Source organism: Crinia signifera, chromosome 8, assembly GCF_055691185.1.
Source record: "Crinia signifera chromosome 8, ASM5569118v1, whole genome shotgun sequence".
Classification (NCBI taxonomy): domain Eukaryota; kingdom Metazoa; phylum Chordata; class Amphibia; order Anura; family Myobatrachidae; genus Crinia; species Crinia signifera.
The window spans coordinates 180,485,962-180,505,723 of record NC_139224.1 but is presented as its reverse complement, the minus strand read 5'-3'; the positions used below and the strand labels follow the sequence as shown (position 1 = coordinate 180,505,723).

The 19,762-nt window shown below is 50.1% G+C and overlaps 2 protein-coding genes across 4 annotated transcripts in view; one reads left to right on the top strand and one right to left on the bottom strand.

The window, feature by feature from the left end:
- ZYG11B (zyg-11 family member B, cell cycle regulator) overlaps nt 1-6,651 on the top strand; it is a 151,858-nt gene extending 145,207 nt beyond the window's left edge. For all 3 annotated transcript variants that reach the window (XM_083157926.1, XM_083157924.1, XM_083157925.1), the window contains exons 12-14: nt 3,522-3,574; nt 3,877-3,974; nt 4,056-6,651. In XM_083157926.1, coding sequence (XP_083014052.1) covers nt 3,522-3,574; nt 3,877-3,974; nt 4,056-4,243 — 339 coding nt within the window. In that variant the 3' untranslated portion in view covers nt 4,244-6,651. The remainder of the gene's footprint in view (nt 1-3,521; nt 3,575-3,876; nt 3,975-4,055) is intronic.
- A 3,323-nt stretch (nt 6,652-9,974) lies between these two features.
- Nucleotides 9,975-19,762, bottom strand: part of ECHDC2 (enoyl-CoA hydratase domain containing 2) — a 51,359-nt gene continuing 41,571 nt past the window's right edge. Inside the window, 1 exon segment of the mRNA XM_083157923.1 lies at nt 9,975-10,385. Within this exon segment, the coding sequence (XP_083014049.1) occupies nt 10,308-10,385 (78 nt within the window). The 3' untranslated portion in view covers nt 9,975-10,307.

Genomic DNA, 19,762 nt, shown 5'->3' with positions numbered 1-19,762 from the left:
TTGCCAGTATCCCCAGACATGTTGAGGCAGGGCCCTCTTTTGTATCAAGAGCCTCCAAAGTTGTCTTTAACGGCCTGAAAATTGAGAGGCAGCTGCTGAAAGAGAAAGGGTTATCTGCATCAGTGATTGATTTTCTTCTACAAGCAAGAAAGAATGTATAACAGGATATGGAAAACGTGTTGTATCCAAGGCCACTGTATCCTATATATTGGCATTTCTATGTGAAGGGACTAGCCAGCTCTACCCTAAAGTATTCTCCTGGATAATAAAGTATCAGATGATAAGCTAATCCAGGGGTTCTGTCAAGCCATTAGGAGGACAAGACCTAGGATAACATCTTTTATTCCCCCATGGGATCTACACTTCCTAACTTGGAAGGTCATATTTCTAGTTGCCATCACCTCTAAGAGAAGGATTGGGGAACTTCAGGCACTGTGGGCCCATGATCCTTCCACGATAAGTAACCAACCCATCCTTCTTGCCGAAAGTTGTCTTCTTTCCATATAAATCGAGAGATTGTTTTTCCATCTTTCTTTCCAAAACCCTCCAATAAGAGAGAACAGAATTTATACACGTGGCTTGTGTTTAGGACTGTATCTATCTATCTGAATAGAGACGTTCAGGCATTCCGAAACACTTTTTGTCCTTCCATCAAGCATAAGAAAAGGTTTTACCCCTTCAAAACAAACTTTATCCAGGAGGGTTAAGGAAACGATCACTTTCACAATCTGTATCTGACAGATCACGCACAGCCTGGTCTGGTCACAATGCCAGTGCTGATGGCTGTATACCTAGTGTCCCCCATTGTGTTTTCTCTCGGCGGATAGTAGTAGTCACACACTGCTGGTCATCTGAGTGGTACGGGGATGCAGGAAGGGGAGAGGAACCAGCTAGGCCAGGAGTCTATAGTCTGTGTACCATCTAATTGGCCATGACTCTTGTACTGTCATCCAATCAGACATCACATACCATACACTGAGCCAGCAATGCTGACTGCTCTCTGCTCATTATGGTGTCGGTGCAGCAGCTCAGAGAGAACCATGAGGACAATTAATAAAGGCTTGTCCAGATTGGCAAGTCAGTAGGGCAAAAGGTCAACAATCAAGAAGCCAACATTTAAAAGGTTGACAATCATTTTGAACCTTACGGGTATCGATGTCGACACTTAATTAGTGTAGGGCGTACATTGAACACTATTATATTTATTTATTTACAGTTTCTTATATAGCGCAGCAGATTCCGTTGCGCTTTACAATAGTAGACAGTGATAAAACAAACTGGGTAACAGACAGACTTGGAGGTAGGATGGCCCTGCTGCAAGCTTACAATCTATTTTCTCCCTTCATGCCGAAAATGGTGAAATATGCTAAAAATCATGAAAAATGACATTGAGCTATTGACTGTCAGCCTATTGCATTGAGCTTGTGCTGTTGACCTAGTGCAGTGGTTCCCAAACTTTTTTGAGTCACGAAGCCCTAGAGCAGCGGTGGCCAACCCGCGGCTCGCGAGCCGCATGCGGCTCGCCACGCTGTAAATTGCGGCTCCAGCCTCCTGTCTGCAAAGCGGGGTTTTGAATTTGGCGCCAATTCGGCTGCCAAATTCAAAACGCTGCATCGGCGGCCATTAGGAAACGACCGCGGCGAGCCAATCAGCGCTCGCCGCGCCGTTTCCGCCCTGCCCCCGGCGTCTGACATCAGACGCCAGCGGGAGGGCGAAAAGTCTTCTCCACGCCGGCGGAGCGCAGGAGCGCTCCTGAAGACGCGAGAAGCCGCCGGAGGATGGCGCAGAAGACGGTGGCGGGGAGAAGAGTTCCGGCGCCGCAGAAGACGCCGGGATCAAGACAGAAGATCTCCGGCGCCTTCTGCAAGAAAAAAGAAGATGGCTCCCGGAGAGGCCAGCGGGGGTGGGAAGCAAAAGAGCTGACGAAGCTCCCCCCAGCGGCCTCTCCCAACACCAGGTAGGGGCCTTTGGCCTCCTACCCTCCATCCACCCTAGACCACCGGGTGTCGGGCACTAGGCCCGTGGGCAAATTCAGGCCCTTCTGGCCTGTGTGCGCATTAGTCGGGCCCTCTTGGCCCGTGGCTCATTTATTTGTTGGGCCCTTTAGTTAGGAAGCTGGGCCCTCCAGCATAGGTGTTGCACTGTGGGCAACACCTGTGCTGGAGGGCCCAGCTTCCTAACTGTGGGGTCATATGACGTTTGGCACTGTGGGGGGCATATGTTTGGCACTTTGAGGGGCATATGATGTTTGGCACTTTGAGGGGCATGTGATGTTTGGCACTTTGAGGGGCATGTGATGTTTGGCACTTTGAGGGGCATATGATGTTTGGCACTTTGAGGGGCATATGATGTTTGGCACTTTGAGGGGCATGTGATGTTTGGCACTTTGAGGGGCATATGATGTTTGGCACTTTGAGGGGCATATGATGTTTGGCACTTTGAGGGGCATGTGATGTTTGGCACTTTGAGGGGCATATGATGTTTGGCACTTTGAGGGGCATGTGATGTTTGGCACTTTGAGGGGCATATGATGTTTGGCACTTTGAGGGGCATGTGATGTTTGGCACTGTGGGGGGCATATGATGTTTGGCACTGTGGGGGGCATGTGATGTTTGGCACTGTGGTGGGCATATCTGGCACTGGGGGCATAAAGTTTTGTCATGTGGCCACTCTCCTTGTGTCATATGACCACGCCCCTGACCACTCCCCCGATCACGCCATGATGTTGGCTCTTTGGCTTGACGACTGATATTTTTCGGCTCTTTACCTCTGACCGGTTGGCCATCCCTGCCCTAGAGCATCAAAATATTTTCGAGGTACCCCTAGGCCAAATGCCTCTTATCGAGAAATTCAGAAAAATAATATTAAAGGAAGTGCATTGTGTGTGTATATGTCACAGTTATCTGGTGAGGGACAGGATTTGCTTCTGTTTGTCCCCATATATATAATTGGCAGCCACAAGCACTGGTTTTGCCTGGTACATTGACCATGAATAATATGAATTTATCTTGGTTCACCAACCCAAGGCACCCCTGCAAGTGTCCTGAGGCACCCCAGGGAGCCTAGGCACACAGGGCCTTATTCTAGTTCACTCTTTCTGACAAAATCCTTCTTAGATGGACAAAACCATGTGCCCTGCAGGTGGGGCAGATGTTACTTGTGCAGAGAGAATTAGATTTGGGTGGGGTTTTACTTCAAAGTGAGATCTATATTGCAGTGTAAAAATAAAGCAGCCAGTATTTACCCTGCACAGAAACAAAATAACTCACCCAAATCTAATTATCTCTGCACGTTACATCTGCCCCCTGCAGTGCACATGGTTTTGTCCATCTAAGATGGAATTTGTCAGAAAGAATGAACTAGAATAAGGCCTACGGTTTGGGAACCACTGCCCTATTGACTATCAGCCGGATACCGTAGTAAGGGTCTAGGAGGACAGGGCCAGATATTGCTATATCATACAGTGGCGGCACAGTTCCTGTACTCCTGTCTTTATCCTGGTTTCTCTCTTCTGTCTGCAGCATTCCGCCATACTCAGCTGGCCCACCCCGGAGTGTGAGATGGTGGCGTACAGGTAAGTGGCTGCAGCTTGTTACACCCAGTCAATGTATATTTGTGGTAAATGGCCATTCAGTGATCAGACGTCTGCCTGCGAGTTATAGGTGCATCCGGGACTGCACTGGGGTCTTGTCCTGGACGTCATAACTGTCCCCTATACAGCCTATATGAACTCTGTGAGGGGACATGTCTAAAGCCAAGGAGCAACCAATCATCATGCAGGCTATGGAATGCCAGGAGCTGATTGGTTGCTTGGTACAGTTCCCCCTATATGTGGTTGTACTGAGAGATCTCTTCTTGCTCTTCTCTCCCTTCCAGGTCCTTTAACCCGTTCTTCCCCCTCCTGGCTTGCTTTGAGACCCCTGGGGTGCAGCTGTGGGCAGTTTGGGCCATGCAGCATGTGTGCAGTAAGAACCGTACGTATTGTGTGTGATATACTAGATGTGTGTCATTATACCGTATTCTGCATAGTAACATTATCACATCCCTCCTGCCAGCCGTTCGCTATTGCAGCATGCTGATCGAAGAGGGCGGCTTGGCCAAACTTCACCGTATTAGAGACCATGCAGGTGCCAACCCAGACGTCCTCCGTATGACCCTCGCCATCCTAGACAACTTGGACCGGCACCTCACTCGGCACGGCACCTCTGTCTGTCCAGGACCACCACCCACCAAGCAGGTCTAGCTGCCATTTGTGGATTGAAGCTCAGCTCACGGTGTGTGAGGATTTCAGTGTCGCCGATCAGCTCCTGACATTTATTTCATGCATGAGGGATTTATTTGTGTTTGTTTTATTTTAAAAGAGAATGAAGTGTTCACCTTCCATTTTATGTTGGATGTTTGCGGCCACAGTCCTCACCCCTGTGCTGTCTGGCTCCTGCACCACTATGTCGCAGGCACTCATGCCGCATCCTGGGGAGACATCAGTCAGCTCATCAAAGCCACTAGTGTCTATCAAACTATTCATCTGCATTTGCCACTTGCACAATGCTGCCCCCTGGTGTACAGCTGATAAATGCACTTTATATCTGATATCGGAGCTTACGGACAAGGATGATATTTCTGACATAACCGAGCGGCACAGTGACAATAAAGTGACTAATTGGCGCCAGCCTGCAGATTGCACCACGCTGGTTGTAGCCATGGAGACATTATAGGAACTCATCAGCCGTCTTCTACTTCGTACCGAATTAGGTTATACAGCGATGTCCTGTCACCGGGTAATGACATAGGACATTGCCTGCTGTTAATTGTAGAGGAAAAAGTGTTGAAAGTGTATATACGCTGAGTACAGTATGTTTTAATTATCTGGAGATTTAATTAGGAAGTTACAGTATAATAACAATGATGTTTCCTATTGAACTGTGTAAGTTATATGCATATAGATTTTTTAGTTTGTTTATTATGAGGAAACTACATTTGTGTTTAGGAAGTCCCTCTCCCTGGGAGATCGCTCCCAGCCAATCAGCAAGCACAATGCGCAGTGATACTTAAAGGGGTGGTGGCCGCTCTGTGACAGCGCTGTATGGAAGGAAACCTCTGAGCACGGTCCCAGTACAGATGTGACAGGGTCTCCTCCCGCCGTGTCTCTGCTGGTGACTGCTCTGTGACCGCGCTGTATGGCAGGAAACCTCTGAGCACGGTCCCAGTACAGATGTGACAGGGTCTCCTCCCGCCGTATCTCTGCTGGTGACCGCTGTATGGCAGGAAACCTCTGAGCACGGTCCCAGTACGGATGTGACGGGGTCTCGTCCCGCCGTGTCTCTGCTGGTGACTGCTCTGTGACAGCACTGTATGGCAGGAAACCTCTGAGCACGGTCCCAGTACGGATGTGACGGGGTCTCGTCCCGCCGTGTCTCTGCTGGTGACTGCTCTGTGACAGCGCTGTATGGCAGGAAACCTCTGAGCACGGTCCCAGTACAGACGTGACACAGGGTCTCCTCCCACCGTATCTCTGCTGGTGACTGCTCTGTGACAGCGCTGTATGGCAGGAAACCTCTGAGCGCGGTCCCAGTACAGATGTGACAGGGTCTCCTCCCGCCGTATCTCTGCTGGTGACCGCTGTATGGCAGGAAACCTCTGAGCACGGTCCCAGTACGGATGTGACGGGGTCTCGTCCCGCCGTGTCTCTGCTGGTGACTGCTCTGTGACAGCACTGTATGGCAGGAAACCTCTGAGCACGGTCCCAGTACAGACGTGACACAGGGTCTCCTCCCGCCGTGTCTCTGCTGGTGACCGCGCTGTATGGCAGGAAACCTCTGAGCACGGTCCCAGTACAGACGTGACACAGGGTCTCCTCCTGCCGTGTCTCTGCTGGTGACCGCGCTGTATGGCAGGAAACCTCTGAGCACGGTCCCAGTACAGACGTGACACAGGGTCTCCTCCCACCGTATCTCTGCTGGTGACTGCTCTGTGACAGCGCTGTATGGCAGGAAACCTCTGAGCACGGTCCCAGTACAGATGTGACAGGGTCTCCTCCAGCTGTGTCTCTGCTGGTGACCGCGCTGTATGGCAGGAAACCTCTGTGCACGGTGTTGTTAGCTGTGTTGTGTGGTGTGTTGTGCCCATTACAATTTCCATGCCAGCCACCATAGCAGCTGTTCCTTTATATGGGCAGAGCGCAGGCACACTTAACTTAAGTCCTAGCTGAAGAAGGGACATGTGCGGCACCATTTGGAGCGCGCAGTAGAGCAGACTCCGCGGCCACCAGACCCAGCATGTAGGGGCCCGGGCCCTGCAGCAGACATTGGGATCTGTACACAATAGCATCCCCACCGCCAGACTCTATGCTGTGTATTATACTATACAGTAATGGGCTAATGCTACACCTTACCTCTGTGAGGGGGATCCAAGTATTTTGCGTTCCATTGGGACGTGCACAGCCTGACATTGCTATATTGTTCCAGCCCATAGACAGTATATAATGTAGTGATTGCCCCCATGCACTCCTCTGACCTCTGTTCCAGGATAAATCGCATCCGCAGGGATTGCGTGGTCACACGTCAGTATTCGCGGCGCGCCAGCTTGCTGTATGTGTGCCTTACACTGCGTTACCTGATATTCTGTAGAATAACAATAAATCTGCTGAGACTACGGCTTGTGTGTCTTACTTCTACACCACCCCAGGACTCGTGTGGGTGTAATTCCACATCTCCTACCGGTCTCAGGGTGCAGACTACAGGCACATGGGAGTACTAACCCGTGTCTGATCCTCACCAGAAAGTACTAACCAGTGTCTGATCCTCACCAGAAAGTACTAACGCAATGCCAGCAGCAGCTTTCTCTGCCGCAATGGTTGCCATGTGTTACACTGTATGTGGCAGTGCTTTCTAAACTGGCTCTTATGGGGTCGGTGGTCCCGGACCAAATCAAATTATTCATGATCAATAAAACAGGAAAACCAAAGCTGGCCTAAAAATATGGTCAAACAAAAGCACATATAGCTAACCTAAGGGTGACAGGTGAGCGTAATGCTGCAATGTCACACCTAAGCACAACCCTGCCCATCCCCCATATGTAAGCCTTAAGGGTGACAGGTGAGTGCAGTCTTGCCCATCCCCGTATGTCAAACCTAGAGGTGTCAGGTGAGCATAACCCTGCCGTCCCCCATAGGTCACACCTAAGAGTGGCAGTAGAGCGCAGTGAGTGCAGAGCAGTCATCCCCTTTGATCTTCACACATCGTTACCCAGAGCCACACCCCTCCCTCTCACCACACTAGGATGCAGCGCCGTCAAACCCCTCCCTCTCACCACACTGGGATGCAGCACCGCCACACCCCTCCCTCTCACCACACTGGGACGCAGCACCGCCACACTCATCCCTCTCACCACACTGGGACGCAGCACCGTCACACCCATCGCTCACACCACACTGGGACGCAGCACAATCACACCCATCGCTCTCACCACACTGGGACGCAGCACAATCACACCCATTGCTCTCGCCACACTAGGACGCAGCACATTCACACCCATCGCTCTCGCCACACTGAGACGCAACTCAATCATACCCATCACTCTCGCCACACTGGGACGCAGCACAATCACACCCATCGCTCTCATCACACTATGATGCAGTACAATCACACCCATCGCTCTCACCACAATCACACCCATCGCTCTTGCCACACTGGGACGCAACGCAATCACACCCATCGCTCTCGCCACACTGGGACGCAGCACAATCACACCCATCGTTCTCACCACACTATGACGCAGCACAATCACACCCATCGCTCTCGCCACACTGGGACGCAACGCAATCACACCCATCGCTCTCGCCACACTGGGACGCAGCACAATCACACCCATCGTTCTCACCACACTATGACGCAGCACAATCACACCCATCGCTCTCGCCACACTGGGACGCAGCACAGTCACACCCATCGCTCTCACCACACTGGGACGCAGCACAATCACACCCATCACTCTCGCCACACTGGGACGCAACGCAATCACACCCATCGCTCTCACCACAATCACACCCATCGCTCTCGCCACACTGGAACGCAACGCAATCACACTCATCGCTCTCACCACAATCACACCCATCGCTCTCGCCACACTGGGACGCAACGCAATCACACCCATCGCTCTCACCACAATCACACCCATCGCTCTCGCCACACTGGGACGCAACACAATCACACCCATCGCTCTCGCCACACTGGGACGCAGCACAATCACACCCATCGTTCTCACCACACTGGGACGCAGCGCTGTCACACCCATCGCTCTCACCACACTGGGAAGCAACGCAATCACACCCATCGCTCTCACCACAATCACACCCATCGCTCTCGCCACACTGGGACGCAACACAATCACACCCATCGCTCTCGCCACACTGGGACGCAACACAATCACACCCATCACTCTCGCCACACTGGGACGCAGCACAATCACACCCATCGCTCTCACCACACTGGGGCGCAACGCAATCACACCCATCGCTCTCACCACAATCACACCCATCGCTCTCGCCACACTGGGACGCAACGCAATCACACTCATCGCTCTCACCACAATCACACCCATCGCTCTCGCCACACTGGGACGCAACACAATCACACCCATCACTCTCGCCACACTGGGATGCAGCGCTGTCACACCCATCGCTCTCGCCACACTGGGACGCAGCGCAATCACACCCATCGCTCTCGCCACACTGGGACGCAGCGCAATCACACCCATCGCTCTCGCCACACTGGGACGCAGCGCAATCACACCCATCGCTCTCGCCACACTGGGACACAGCGCTGTCACACCCATTGCTCTCGCCACACTGGGCCCCAGCGCAATCACACCCATCGCTCTCACCACACTGGGACGCAGCACAGTCACACCCATCGCTCTCACCACACTGGGACGCAGCACAGTCACACATATCGCTCTCACCACACTGGGACACAGCACAATGACACCCATCGCTCTCACCACACTGGGATGCAGCACAGTCACACCCATCGCTCTCACCACACTGGGACGCAGCACAGTCACACCCATCGCTCTCACCACACTGGGACGCAGCACAGTCACACCCATCGCTCTTACCACACTGGGACGCAGCGCAGTCACACATATTGCTCTCACCACACTGGGACGCAGCACAGTCACACCCATCGCTCTCACCACAATCACACCCATCGCTCTCACCACACTGGGACGCAGCACAGTCACACCCATCGCTCTCACCACACTGGGATGCAGCACAGTCACACCCATCGCTCTCACCACACTGGGACGCAGCACAGTCACACCCATCGCTCTCACCACACTGGGACGCAGCACAGTCACACCCATCGCTCTCACCACACTGGGACGCAGCACAGTCACACCCATCGCTCTCACCACACTGGGACGCAGCACAGTCACACCCATCGCTCTCACCACACTGGGACGCAGCACAGTCACACCCATCGCTCTCACCACACTGGGACGCAGCATAGTCACACCCATCGCTCTCACCACACTGGGACGCAGCACAGTCACACATATCGCTCTCACCACACTGGGACACAGCACAATGACACCCATCGCTCTCACCACACTGGGACGCAGCATAGTCACACCCATCGCTCTCACCACAATCACACCCATCGCTCTCACCACACTGGGATGCAACGCAATCACACCCATCGCTCTCGCCACACTGGGACGCAGCACAGTCACACCCATCGCTCTCACCACACTGGGACGCAGCACAGTCACACCCATCGCTCTCACCACACTGGGACGCAGCACAGTCACACCCATCGCTCTCACCACAATCACACCCATCGCTCTTACCACACTGGGACGCAGCACAGTCACACCTATTGCTCTCACCACACTGGGACGCAGCACAGTCACACCCATCGCTCTCACCACACTGGGACACAGCACACCAATACACTATAGTAAACTGACTTGGCTGAAACACAAGTATAAACTTATTTTACTGTAGCCTTCAATTTACTGATGTTACATAGGAAAGCATTCGCTTAATATAATGAGCATTATATGGCACATGTATAGCATACCTCAGTGCTTCTATACAAACGGATAACGGTATATCAAGCTCTGTGTGTAAGCCATGCTGTATACAGGACAATGCAGAGAGGATGGGTCCCTACAGGTGATATCCGCATAACGCGACCTGATAATCAGTATTACATCCAGTTATTGTAAATGCTTTCATTGGCTGCACGAGACTTTGCCTCCTACTCCAACGCCAGCTCTGTGCATACGGCGGCACCGGCAGCTGGCTACTCTCCTGTGTAATGAGGCGGACGCTTCTCCTGGAAGGCGGCCATTCCTTCCTGCCGGTCTTTGGTGGGAATGACCTAAGAGACACAAATCAGTTATATTAGGAATCAGAAGCAAGAGATAAGGCGGAGTCGCTGCTGGATTCACTGGGCGACGCTGCATACGCATTGGCTGGTGCTGGATTCACTGGGCGACGCTGTGGACGCATTGGCTGGTGCTGGATTCACTGGGCGACGCTGTGGACGCATTGGCTGGTGCTGGATTCACAAAGTGATGCTGCGAACACATGGCCGTTGCTGGATTCACAGGGCGACGCTGCAGACACATGGCCGGTGCTGGATTCATAGGGCGATGCTTTGGACTCATGGCCCGCGCTGGATTCACAGGGTGACGCTTCAGACACATGGCCAGTGCTGGCTTCACAGAGCGGCGCTGCGGATGCATGGCCAGTGCTGGATTCATAAGGCGAAGCTGCAGACGCATGGCCTACACTGGATTCACGGGGTACGCTGCAGACACACGGCCTGCGCTGGATTCATAGGGCGAAGCTTCAGACACATGGCCAGGCTGATGGTGCTGCAGTGTAGAATCCACGAGCCATAGCACAAGTTATAGAAAGAATGTACCAGCACTGGCGGTTATATATAAATACATAAAATGGAGTTATGGTAAAACTTAACTCACCAAATGCAACATCTTGTGAAGCAAAAGTATTGAAGGCATAGAACCTCACAAACGTGTGGACCGAGGACCACGTTGCTGCCTTACACAACATTTCAGTGGAAGCTCCAAGCCAAGCAGCCAACAAAGGACCAACTGGCCTTGTGGAATGTGCAGAAACCGAGGTAACGGTAGGTTAGTCTTTTCATAAACCTGTGTGAGCCATTTTAATCCAGCGAGCCAAAGTCTGCTTATGAATCCGTATAAGATAGAGAAATCAGAACGTCTAATAGACTCAGTACCGGCAGATTGATCTTCAGTGCCCGTACTACATCCCCCCACCCCACAATTACCCTTATTTTTAACTTAACATCATTTCTTATTTAGAATGGACTGGATAGAGGCTATTGTTGATAGAAACAAATATGTAGAAAATATATATATTTTATGGGACTCCTATATACCCACTCAATACAAGGAAGATGATACATACTAGCGTAAAGACGACTACCTCACTAGAATGGCTGCTCAGGACCCTCCTGTCCCTCTCGACTAAATAGTTAAATGCATCACAATAGATCCTTCATTGATATTAAAAATAATAATAATTTTAATCTGTCATATGTTTATTGAATCTCATGCTATATACAAACTATGTTCAATAATGTACATGCAATGTTTCAATAAAAAAAAATGTTGAAAAAAAAAAAGTAGAGAGCGATATGACAATGCCCTCAGATCTGATATCCTCCTAGCTGAGGCAATGGCCATCAGGAAAACCACCTTAGCTGTGAGCCACTTCAAATCAACTAAGGTCAAGGGCTCAAATGGCGGTTCTGAAAGAGCTTCTGGAACCACAGATAAATCCCAAGGAGCCACAGGAGGGATAATTATTTCACCTTTGATTGTGTGTGGAGACCTGGAAAACGTGCACTGTTGGGGGTCCTTGAGGACTGAGGTTGACAACCACTGCTCTAAGGGATGCCAGTCGCAAATCCCTATCCAGACTACTCAGGAGAAAAGCAAGTAACCTTGCCACTTTGAATTGCTTAGTGTCATACGACCGTGCTTTACACCAAGGAAAATAGGTGTGCCACACCCTATAATATATCCTTGATGAAGCCGGCTTTCGGACTTGAATCATTGATCTTGCAACCTTTTCAGAGAAGACCTTCCCTCTTAAGAGGCTGACTCAAGAGCCACGCCGTCAAAGCGAGTCTCTTCAGGTCCAGGTGAAGACACAGGCCTTGACTGAGCAGATCCGGCCGTAGTGGTAACAGAAAAGGAGCAGCAGCTGACATCTGAACTAGATCGGAATACCAATGTCTCCTGGGCCACCAGGAGTAGGCTTCCCCCTTCCTGTTTGAACTTGCGGAGAATCCGAGGAAGAAGAGATACTGGCGAATAAACGTATGGACAGAGCGTCCGTGAATGCAGCATGAGGATATCTGGTTCTGGAGCTGAACAGCGGTACCTTGTAATTGTGTTGTGATGTCATTAGATCCACATCCGCAGTGCTCCATCTTTTGGCTATCTGCCAAGTGAACGTCCTGACGACTTGATAAGTCGGCCACCCAATTCAGAATTCCTGGGAGGAACACTGCTAAGATGGATGGCACATGACACTCGGCCCATTGGAGAATCCTTGATACCTCCCCTCATGGCCTTTACACTTTTTGTGCCTCCCTGGTGGTTTATGTAAGCCACCGTAGTGGCGTTGTCTGATTGGATCTGAACCGGTATGCCCTGTAGAAGGTCCTGTGCCAACTCGAGTGCATTGAACACCGCTCTTAGTTCCAGGATGTTTTTCAGCAACTTGGATTCCTCCTGAGACCATTTTCCTTGCAAGGATCGGGATTGCGTCCGTGGTGAGCAGTACCCACTGCAGAATCCAAAAAGGCTTTCCCACTAGCAGGTGTGTCTGGTTTAACCACCACATCAATGATGCTTGGACTTCCGAGGTGAGATGCATTGTCCGGGAGAGACGGCCGTCCACCTGGCCAGAATTACTCTCTGTAGTGGACGAGACTCATGTTTAGCTCCTCCCCAAAGAGGACTTCTCCCGCAAAGGGTAAAACCTCCAAAGCTCGTTTGGACTCTCTGTCCACTTTCCACCAGCATAACCAGAGTATGCGTCTGGCTAACACTGAGACCGTTGCTGCTAATTGGCCCACATCCATCATGGCTTCTATGATATATGTGACAGCCTGCTGCATGTGAGACAAACACGCAGCGCAATCATGTGAAACGTCCATTGGGAATTCAGCTACGATCACTTTTAGCCAATACTGAACTGCGCTAGTCCAGGTTGTTGCGATTGTAGGTCAATTAATAGCACTTGCCAAACTGAAGATTGCCTTTAGGCACTGTTCCAACGGTCTGTTTGTGACATCCTTTAACGAAGCCGCAGAATTCACTGGCAGCACTGAAGGTTTAACCAGTCGAGACACGTGGGAGTCCACCAGTGGCGGGTTTTCCCATAATTTGCAATCCTCCAATGGCAGGGGATGCCTGACAGTCACCCTTTTAGTGATCAGGAATTTCTTCCCTGTGTTTTCCATAACCCTGTTCTGACCTCCATTAGGGGATCAGAGTGAGGGAATTCCGCCCCGATAACCTTATTATAACATCCACGTTCTGTGCTACTGGTGCTGGTTCGTCCTCCTCTGATAGGCGGACCGCCCTTATGACTGTTATAAGCTCCACTGGTACAGGTTGCATATGCCTTATCCAAAATGCTTGGGACCAGAAGAATTTTGGAGAACTGATTATTCCGGATTTCAGAATATTTTTATATTTCAATTATGTATCTTGAGGTATCTTGCATTTATGTTGTACAGATACATCAAACATGATTTATGCACAAATAAAATATTTCTCTTCACTCATCCCGGTGACACAGCTCAACATTGGGATGCAGGAGGGTCTGATGGAGCCAGGCACCTATGCTAAAAAGACATGAGAGGCTGGCTCCTCCCTTCTGCATCCCGGATAGCTCCAGTTTAGTTTTAGGTGCCCACCAGAGTGGGTGTTATGCTGAAGGGCTGCTGGAGCAGCCACAGAGCTAGCTAGGGTTTTTTTTTTTTTATTAATTTTACACTTTAGTTAGGCAGGCACAGTTTGAGGGTTCTTTAAGAATCCTCACACTGACAGCGCAGCAGGGGCTGACAGAAGCGCGCCCTGTCAGCTCCCTGCGCACTGAGAGCCGCTGTCTGGTCTCTCAGTGCAGCGCTTCTACCTCCTTCAAGAGGGGTTTTCCTGGGGCCTGGGGGACCGCGGAGCCGGCTCACTGCATAGGGGGGGATCTTGGGCGATGGGCACACCCGCGATGGCGCCCGCCATTTTGGAAGGGGCTTCCTGGCTGAACTCCTCGGAGGTCGCAGCCAGGTACAGGAGCTCATCTATTTGGCACATCCATGTGATCCCTTAAGTAGGGGAGTCACAAGAGTAGAGGAATCCTCAGTGGGAGCGGCTTGCAGGGGGAGTTTAGGCGCTAAAACCTGGTTCTCCCCGCTGCAGCAGAGACTTGGTCTCTTCCCTCACTCTGCTGTTTGGCGCCTTTCTATCTGCACTGTTTGGCGCCTTTCTATCTGCACTGCATGGAGCTGAGAGGAGAGATTTCTCATTGCTACAGAGTGTCTGGATTCCCTTAGGCGACACCATCCCCGGGACCATGGAGGGTCTTGCAGCAGACAGCTAAGTACACTGCATATATTGCCTTGGTACTGACGCCTAACTTAATTGCACTGTGTGTTTTAACATTAATGAAAGGGTGCTGCTGCTTTTGGGGAGGGGGTCTGTGTCTTTGGGTAAATCTGTGTCAGCCCTGGTACAGCTTTTGAACAGGCAGAGGTAAGATTTGGTTAAGTCTCCAAGACCATTGTCATCCTCTCAGTATTCAGAGGGCTCTATTCCTCCATCTCAGGGGGACCCTGCTTTTCTTCAGATAATGCAGGAGACAGCTTTGGGGGTACAAAAATTAAATAGCACCCTTATGGAGCAGTTTAAGGAACCCGGAGGTTCCGCAAGGATTTCCTTCTCTTCCCCTCCTATCCCTACTACAGGGTCAGAGGAAGAAGGGGAATGTGTGGAGGAGGTAGAATGGGATCAGACAGGGGAGAAGGTCTCTATCCCAGGTGTGGATGATTTGATCATAGCAGTTAAGCAGACCTTAAACTTGTCTGAGGGGGACCAGGCCCCTCCTCAGGGGGTATTCAAAAGACAGCGCAGAGATGCGGTCACTTTTCCTTCAGACGAGGATATGCAGGAATTATTGAGCAGAGCTTGGAAAACTCTGGATAAAAAGCCTACTATGCGCAAAAAGTTTCTGTCTATCCATTATCAGAGGACCACGTTAAAGTGTGGGAAGCCATACCTCTAGTGCAGGCATGTCCAACGTTGGCCCTCCAGATGTTGTGAAACTACACATCCCAGCATGCTTTGCCACAGTTTTGCTATTAGAGAATGCTAAAACTATTGCAAAGCATGCTGGGATGTGTAGTTTCAAAACATCTGGAGGGCCAACGTTGAACATGCCTGCTCTAGTGGATGCTCCTGTGACTAGGCTGTCCAAGGCTACAGTTTGCCAGTTCAAGGTGGAGCAGTGTTTAAGGACCCTGTAGATAAAAAATTGGAGGGCTGTTTAAAAGCCATTTTTAAAGGTGTGGGCTTTACCAGTAATCGCTTCAGCCTGGGTTTCTAAAGCTATGATTGCTTGGGCGTCCACCTTGTGTTCTCTTTTACAGCCGGATTCTGAGGAATTTGCATTGGCTGAAAAACTTAGAGCGCCAGCAGAGTACACCTGCGAAGCAGGAGGAGTCGTCAAAATGGCTTCCAAGGTGTCTGCCACGTTAGTTACAGCCAGGAGGGCCTTGTGGCTTAAGGCGTGGGACGCTGATAATGATTCTGAAAAATCTTTAGAGTCTTTTCCCTTTAAAGGGGAATTGCTTTTTGGCTCTGAATTGGAAAATCTTATCAAGCAGGCCACTGGGGGTAAAAGTACTCTCTTACTGTCATCTTCTGGCAAGCACAGCACTTCTAGGTTTTCTGCCTTTCTGCAGTCCTTTCGTCCATCCTTTAGAGGAGGTGCAGCAACCAGAGGTTCTTCAGGCAGGGGCAGGTTTCCCGCTGGAAAAAGTAGAGGTCCCAGATCCCGTTTTGGCGCCTTTTCTAGAAAGCAGGCTTCCAAAAGTGAGGAAAAACCTTCCGCTTGATGGGCTGGATGCTCCCTGCCCTGAGTGGGGGGGGGGGGGGGGGGTCGGTCGCCTTTTGCTGTACAGGGACGGGCACGGTCCTGTCAGGATCCCTGGGCGCTCAATGTGGTCTCCCAGGGATACAAGATCAATCTGAAGGGAGTTCTTCCAAAGAGATTTCTTCCTACGTCCTGGGAGGCTCGCCTCAGACAAGCCCTTTTGGGGGCGGCGAGGACTCGTCAGCAAAGGTGTAGCGGTACCTGTACCTCAAAAAGAACAAATGAAGGGGCTTTTACTCAGTCCTGTTCTTAGTACCAGAACCGGATCAGTCTTTTCGTCCCATTCTCAATTTAAAATCTCTAAACCTTAATTTATGGGTGGATCACTTCAAGATGGAGTCTTTGAAATCGGTACGTCTCAGCCGGGAGAGTTTCTGGCGTCGTTAGATATTCAAGACGCTTATCTGCATGTTCCTATTTGTGAAGAACATCAATCTTTACTGCGTTTCGCGATAGGAAATCTATATCTGCAGTATCGGTCCCTGCCTTTTTGACTGGCAACAGTTCCAAGAGTGTTCACAAAAAATAAGGGCAGTAATGGCGGCTGCGCTCAGACTTCAGGGGGTGGTGATCATCCCATATTTGGACGACCTGCTCTTCAAGGAAGATTCGCCAGAAAGATTAGAAAGGAATCTGTCGGTAGCTATTCAGTTCTTACAGAGCCATGGTTGGCTTCTGAAATTGAAGTAGTCCAATCTGGTTCCCACGCAAAGACTACCATTTTTTGGGAGTGCTTCTGGACACTCACTTACACCGGGTTTTTCTTAAAGACACAAAAGCCAAGGACATTCATACTTTAGTACAGAACATTTTACAGGCGGACAGTCCATCGGTGTGGCTTTGTTCACGAGATGCTACAGTATGCCAGGTTCCACTCCAGACCGTTCCAATGGAACATACTGGAGTGTTGGTCAGGTAATCCTAGAACCCTGAAGATGGAAAAAGTTCTGCTGACGACAGAGACGAGAATTTCATAGATGTGGTGGACCGACGTGGAGTCTCTTCAGATGCTCTCTCCAGTCCTGGGAGTGGCTGGTGGTTACCACCGATGCCAGTCTCAGAGGTTGGGGAGCGGTGGTCCTGAGCTCAAGGTTGTAGGGCCTATGGTCCAGGGAGGAATCTTCCCTGCAGATCAGTGTTCTGGAACTGAGGGCACTTTGGAAGGCTCTGTTCCAGGCGGAGAGTATGCTGAAGGGCTTACCCATCCGCATTCAAATCGTACAATGCCACAACGGTGGCTTACTTGAATCATAAAGGAAGAACTCACAGCAAGATGGCTATGGTGGAAGTCACAAAGATATTCCAGTGGGCGGAGGTAAATTTTCCGGCCTTGTCTGCAATATTCATTCCGGGAGTGAAAAACGTGGAAGCGGATTTCTTCAGCAGAGAGGATCTCCTGGATGGAGAATGGGGGATGCAGTCAAAATCATGAATGGGTCATAATACCGACATGGACAAAATACCAACATATAGAATGTACAGGTGAAACAGTCAACATGACTTTCCGTCGACAGGTCGCAAGGTCGACATGTTTTTTTTTTTCAGTTTTTTGACCCGACATGTGCCGACAGGCGGTATTTCATGCCCTACCATCCACTAGGGCGTGGTGGGAGAATAAAATAGTGTGCCCGAAGCGAGGAGCTGCGGTTCACTTCCAACTGTGTCCATGTCGACATTCGGGTAAGAAAAAAAAAGTGAAAAAACCCATGTCGACCTGTCGGCAGAAAGTCATGTTGACCGTTTCACTTGTACATTCTATATGTCTGTATTTTGTCCTGGTCATTCAGACGATTAATGCAAGGAAACCGGTTTCTGCATCAAATTATTATAGGGTCTGGAAGACCTATATCAGGTGGTGTGAGAGACAAAAAGTTCATACCTCCAGATTAAGGTTGCCATGTTGTTAGAATTGACTGAGTCTTCAATCTCTGAAGGTTCAGTTGTCAGGTTTGTCTATATTTTTTCAGAAAAAGGTTGCGTTGTTACCAGAGGCACAGACTTTCTTGCAGGGGGTTACTTGGCTGAGACTTCCCTATAAACAACCTGTGGCTCCTTGGGATCCATCTTTAGTACTGTCAGTTTTGCAGAAACCACCTTTTGAACCGTCAAGGTCTGCAGACTTAAAATCTCACTTGGAAATTGACTTTTTTGCAAGCTATTTCTTCAGCTAGATGGGTTTCCGAGTTAGGAGCATTATCTTGCAAATCTCCTTTTTTGGTGTTCCATGAAGATAGAGCTGTGATGAGAACAGTTCCTAAGTTCCTTCTGAAGGTCGTTTCGCCTTTTCACTTAAATCAGGATATTGTTATTCCAGTGTTTTCCCCATCTGAGGGGGTAAAGAATAAGGATAAGTACAAAACTTTGGCTGTGGTTGGCACTTTGCGCATTTATGTGGACAGGGTTAAGGAGATTCGTAAGTCGGATCTGTTAATTGTGTCTTACGATGTTCATAAAAGAGGATGGCCTGCTTCTAAGCAGATCATTGCTAGGTGGTTGAGATCTGTCATTGTGTTTGCTTACACAAAAGTGGGTAGACCAGTACCCTCAAAGATAAATGCTCATACCACCAGATCGGTTGCTACCTCTTGGGCGGTGCACCACGGGGCTTCGGCGGACCAAGTGTGTAGGTCTGCCACCTGGTCCTCTGTTCACAAAGTTCTACAGGTTCCATGAGTTTGCATCGGAGGATGCCTCATTTGGGCGAGCAGTGATGAAATCTGCAAACCTGTGCTTACCCTCCCAAAGGACCGGCTCTTGAACGTCCCAATGTTGAGCTGTGTCACCGGGATGAGTGAAGAGAAAAAGTTTTTTATGTAAGAACTTACCGTTCGAATCCCTTTCTCTGATCTCATCCCGGTGACACAGCGATCCCTCCCTTTATGCTCAATAAGTTATACCTTTTCATGTGTTGTCATGTTTATTGGTTATATATATAAAATGTATTGTGCATATTAATATGTTCAAGCATTGTACTGAGTTAATGTATGCTTTAGAATTTGAAACTGAAGATATCGCTGTGTCACCGGGATGAGTTTAGAGAATGGGATTCGAACATTAAATCCCCCTTTTCTCTTTCATCCATCCTGGGGCCACAGCTCAACCTTGGGACGATCAAGAGCCGGTCATTTGGGAGGATACGCTCAGTCCCGCAATTCTCATCACTGCTCGCCCGAATAATTCGTCCTCAGACGCGAACTCATGGAACCTGTAAAATGTGGTGAAAGTGAACAGAGGATCAAGTGGCAGCCCTGCATACTTGCTCCGCCGTAGCCCCGTGACGCACAGCCCAAGAGGAAGCAACTGACCTGGTGGTATGAGCATTAATTCTGGAGGGCACTGGTCTGCCCACTTTAGTGTAGGCAAAGAAATAACCAACCTTAACCACCTAGCAGTGGTCTGCTTAGAAGCTGGCCAGCCTCTTTTATGTACATCATACAGAACTAGTAACAAGTCTGTTTTACGAAACTCCTTCACTCTGTCCACATAAATGCACAAGGCACGAACAACATCCAATTTCTTTAGTTTAGTCCTCCAGAGGAGGTC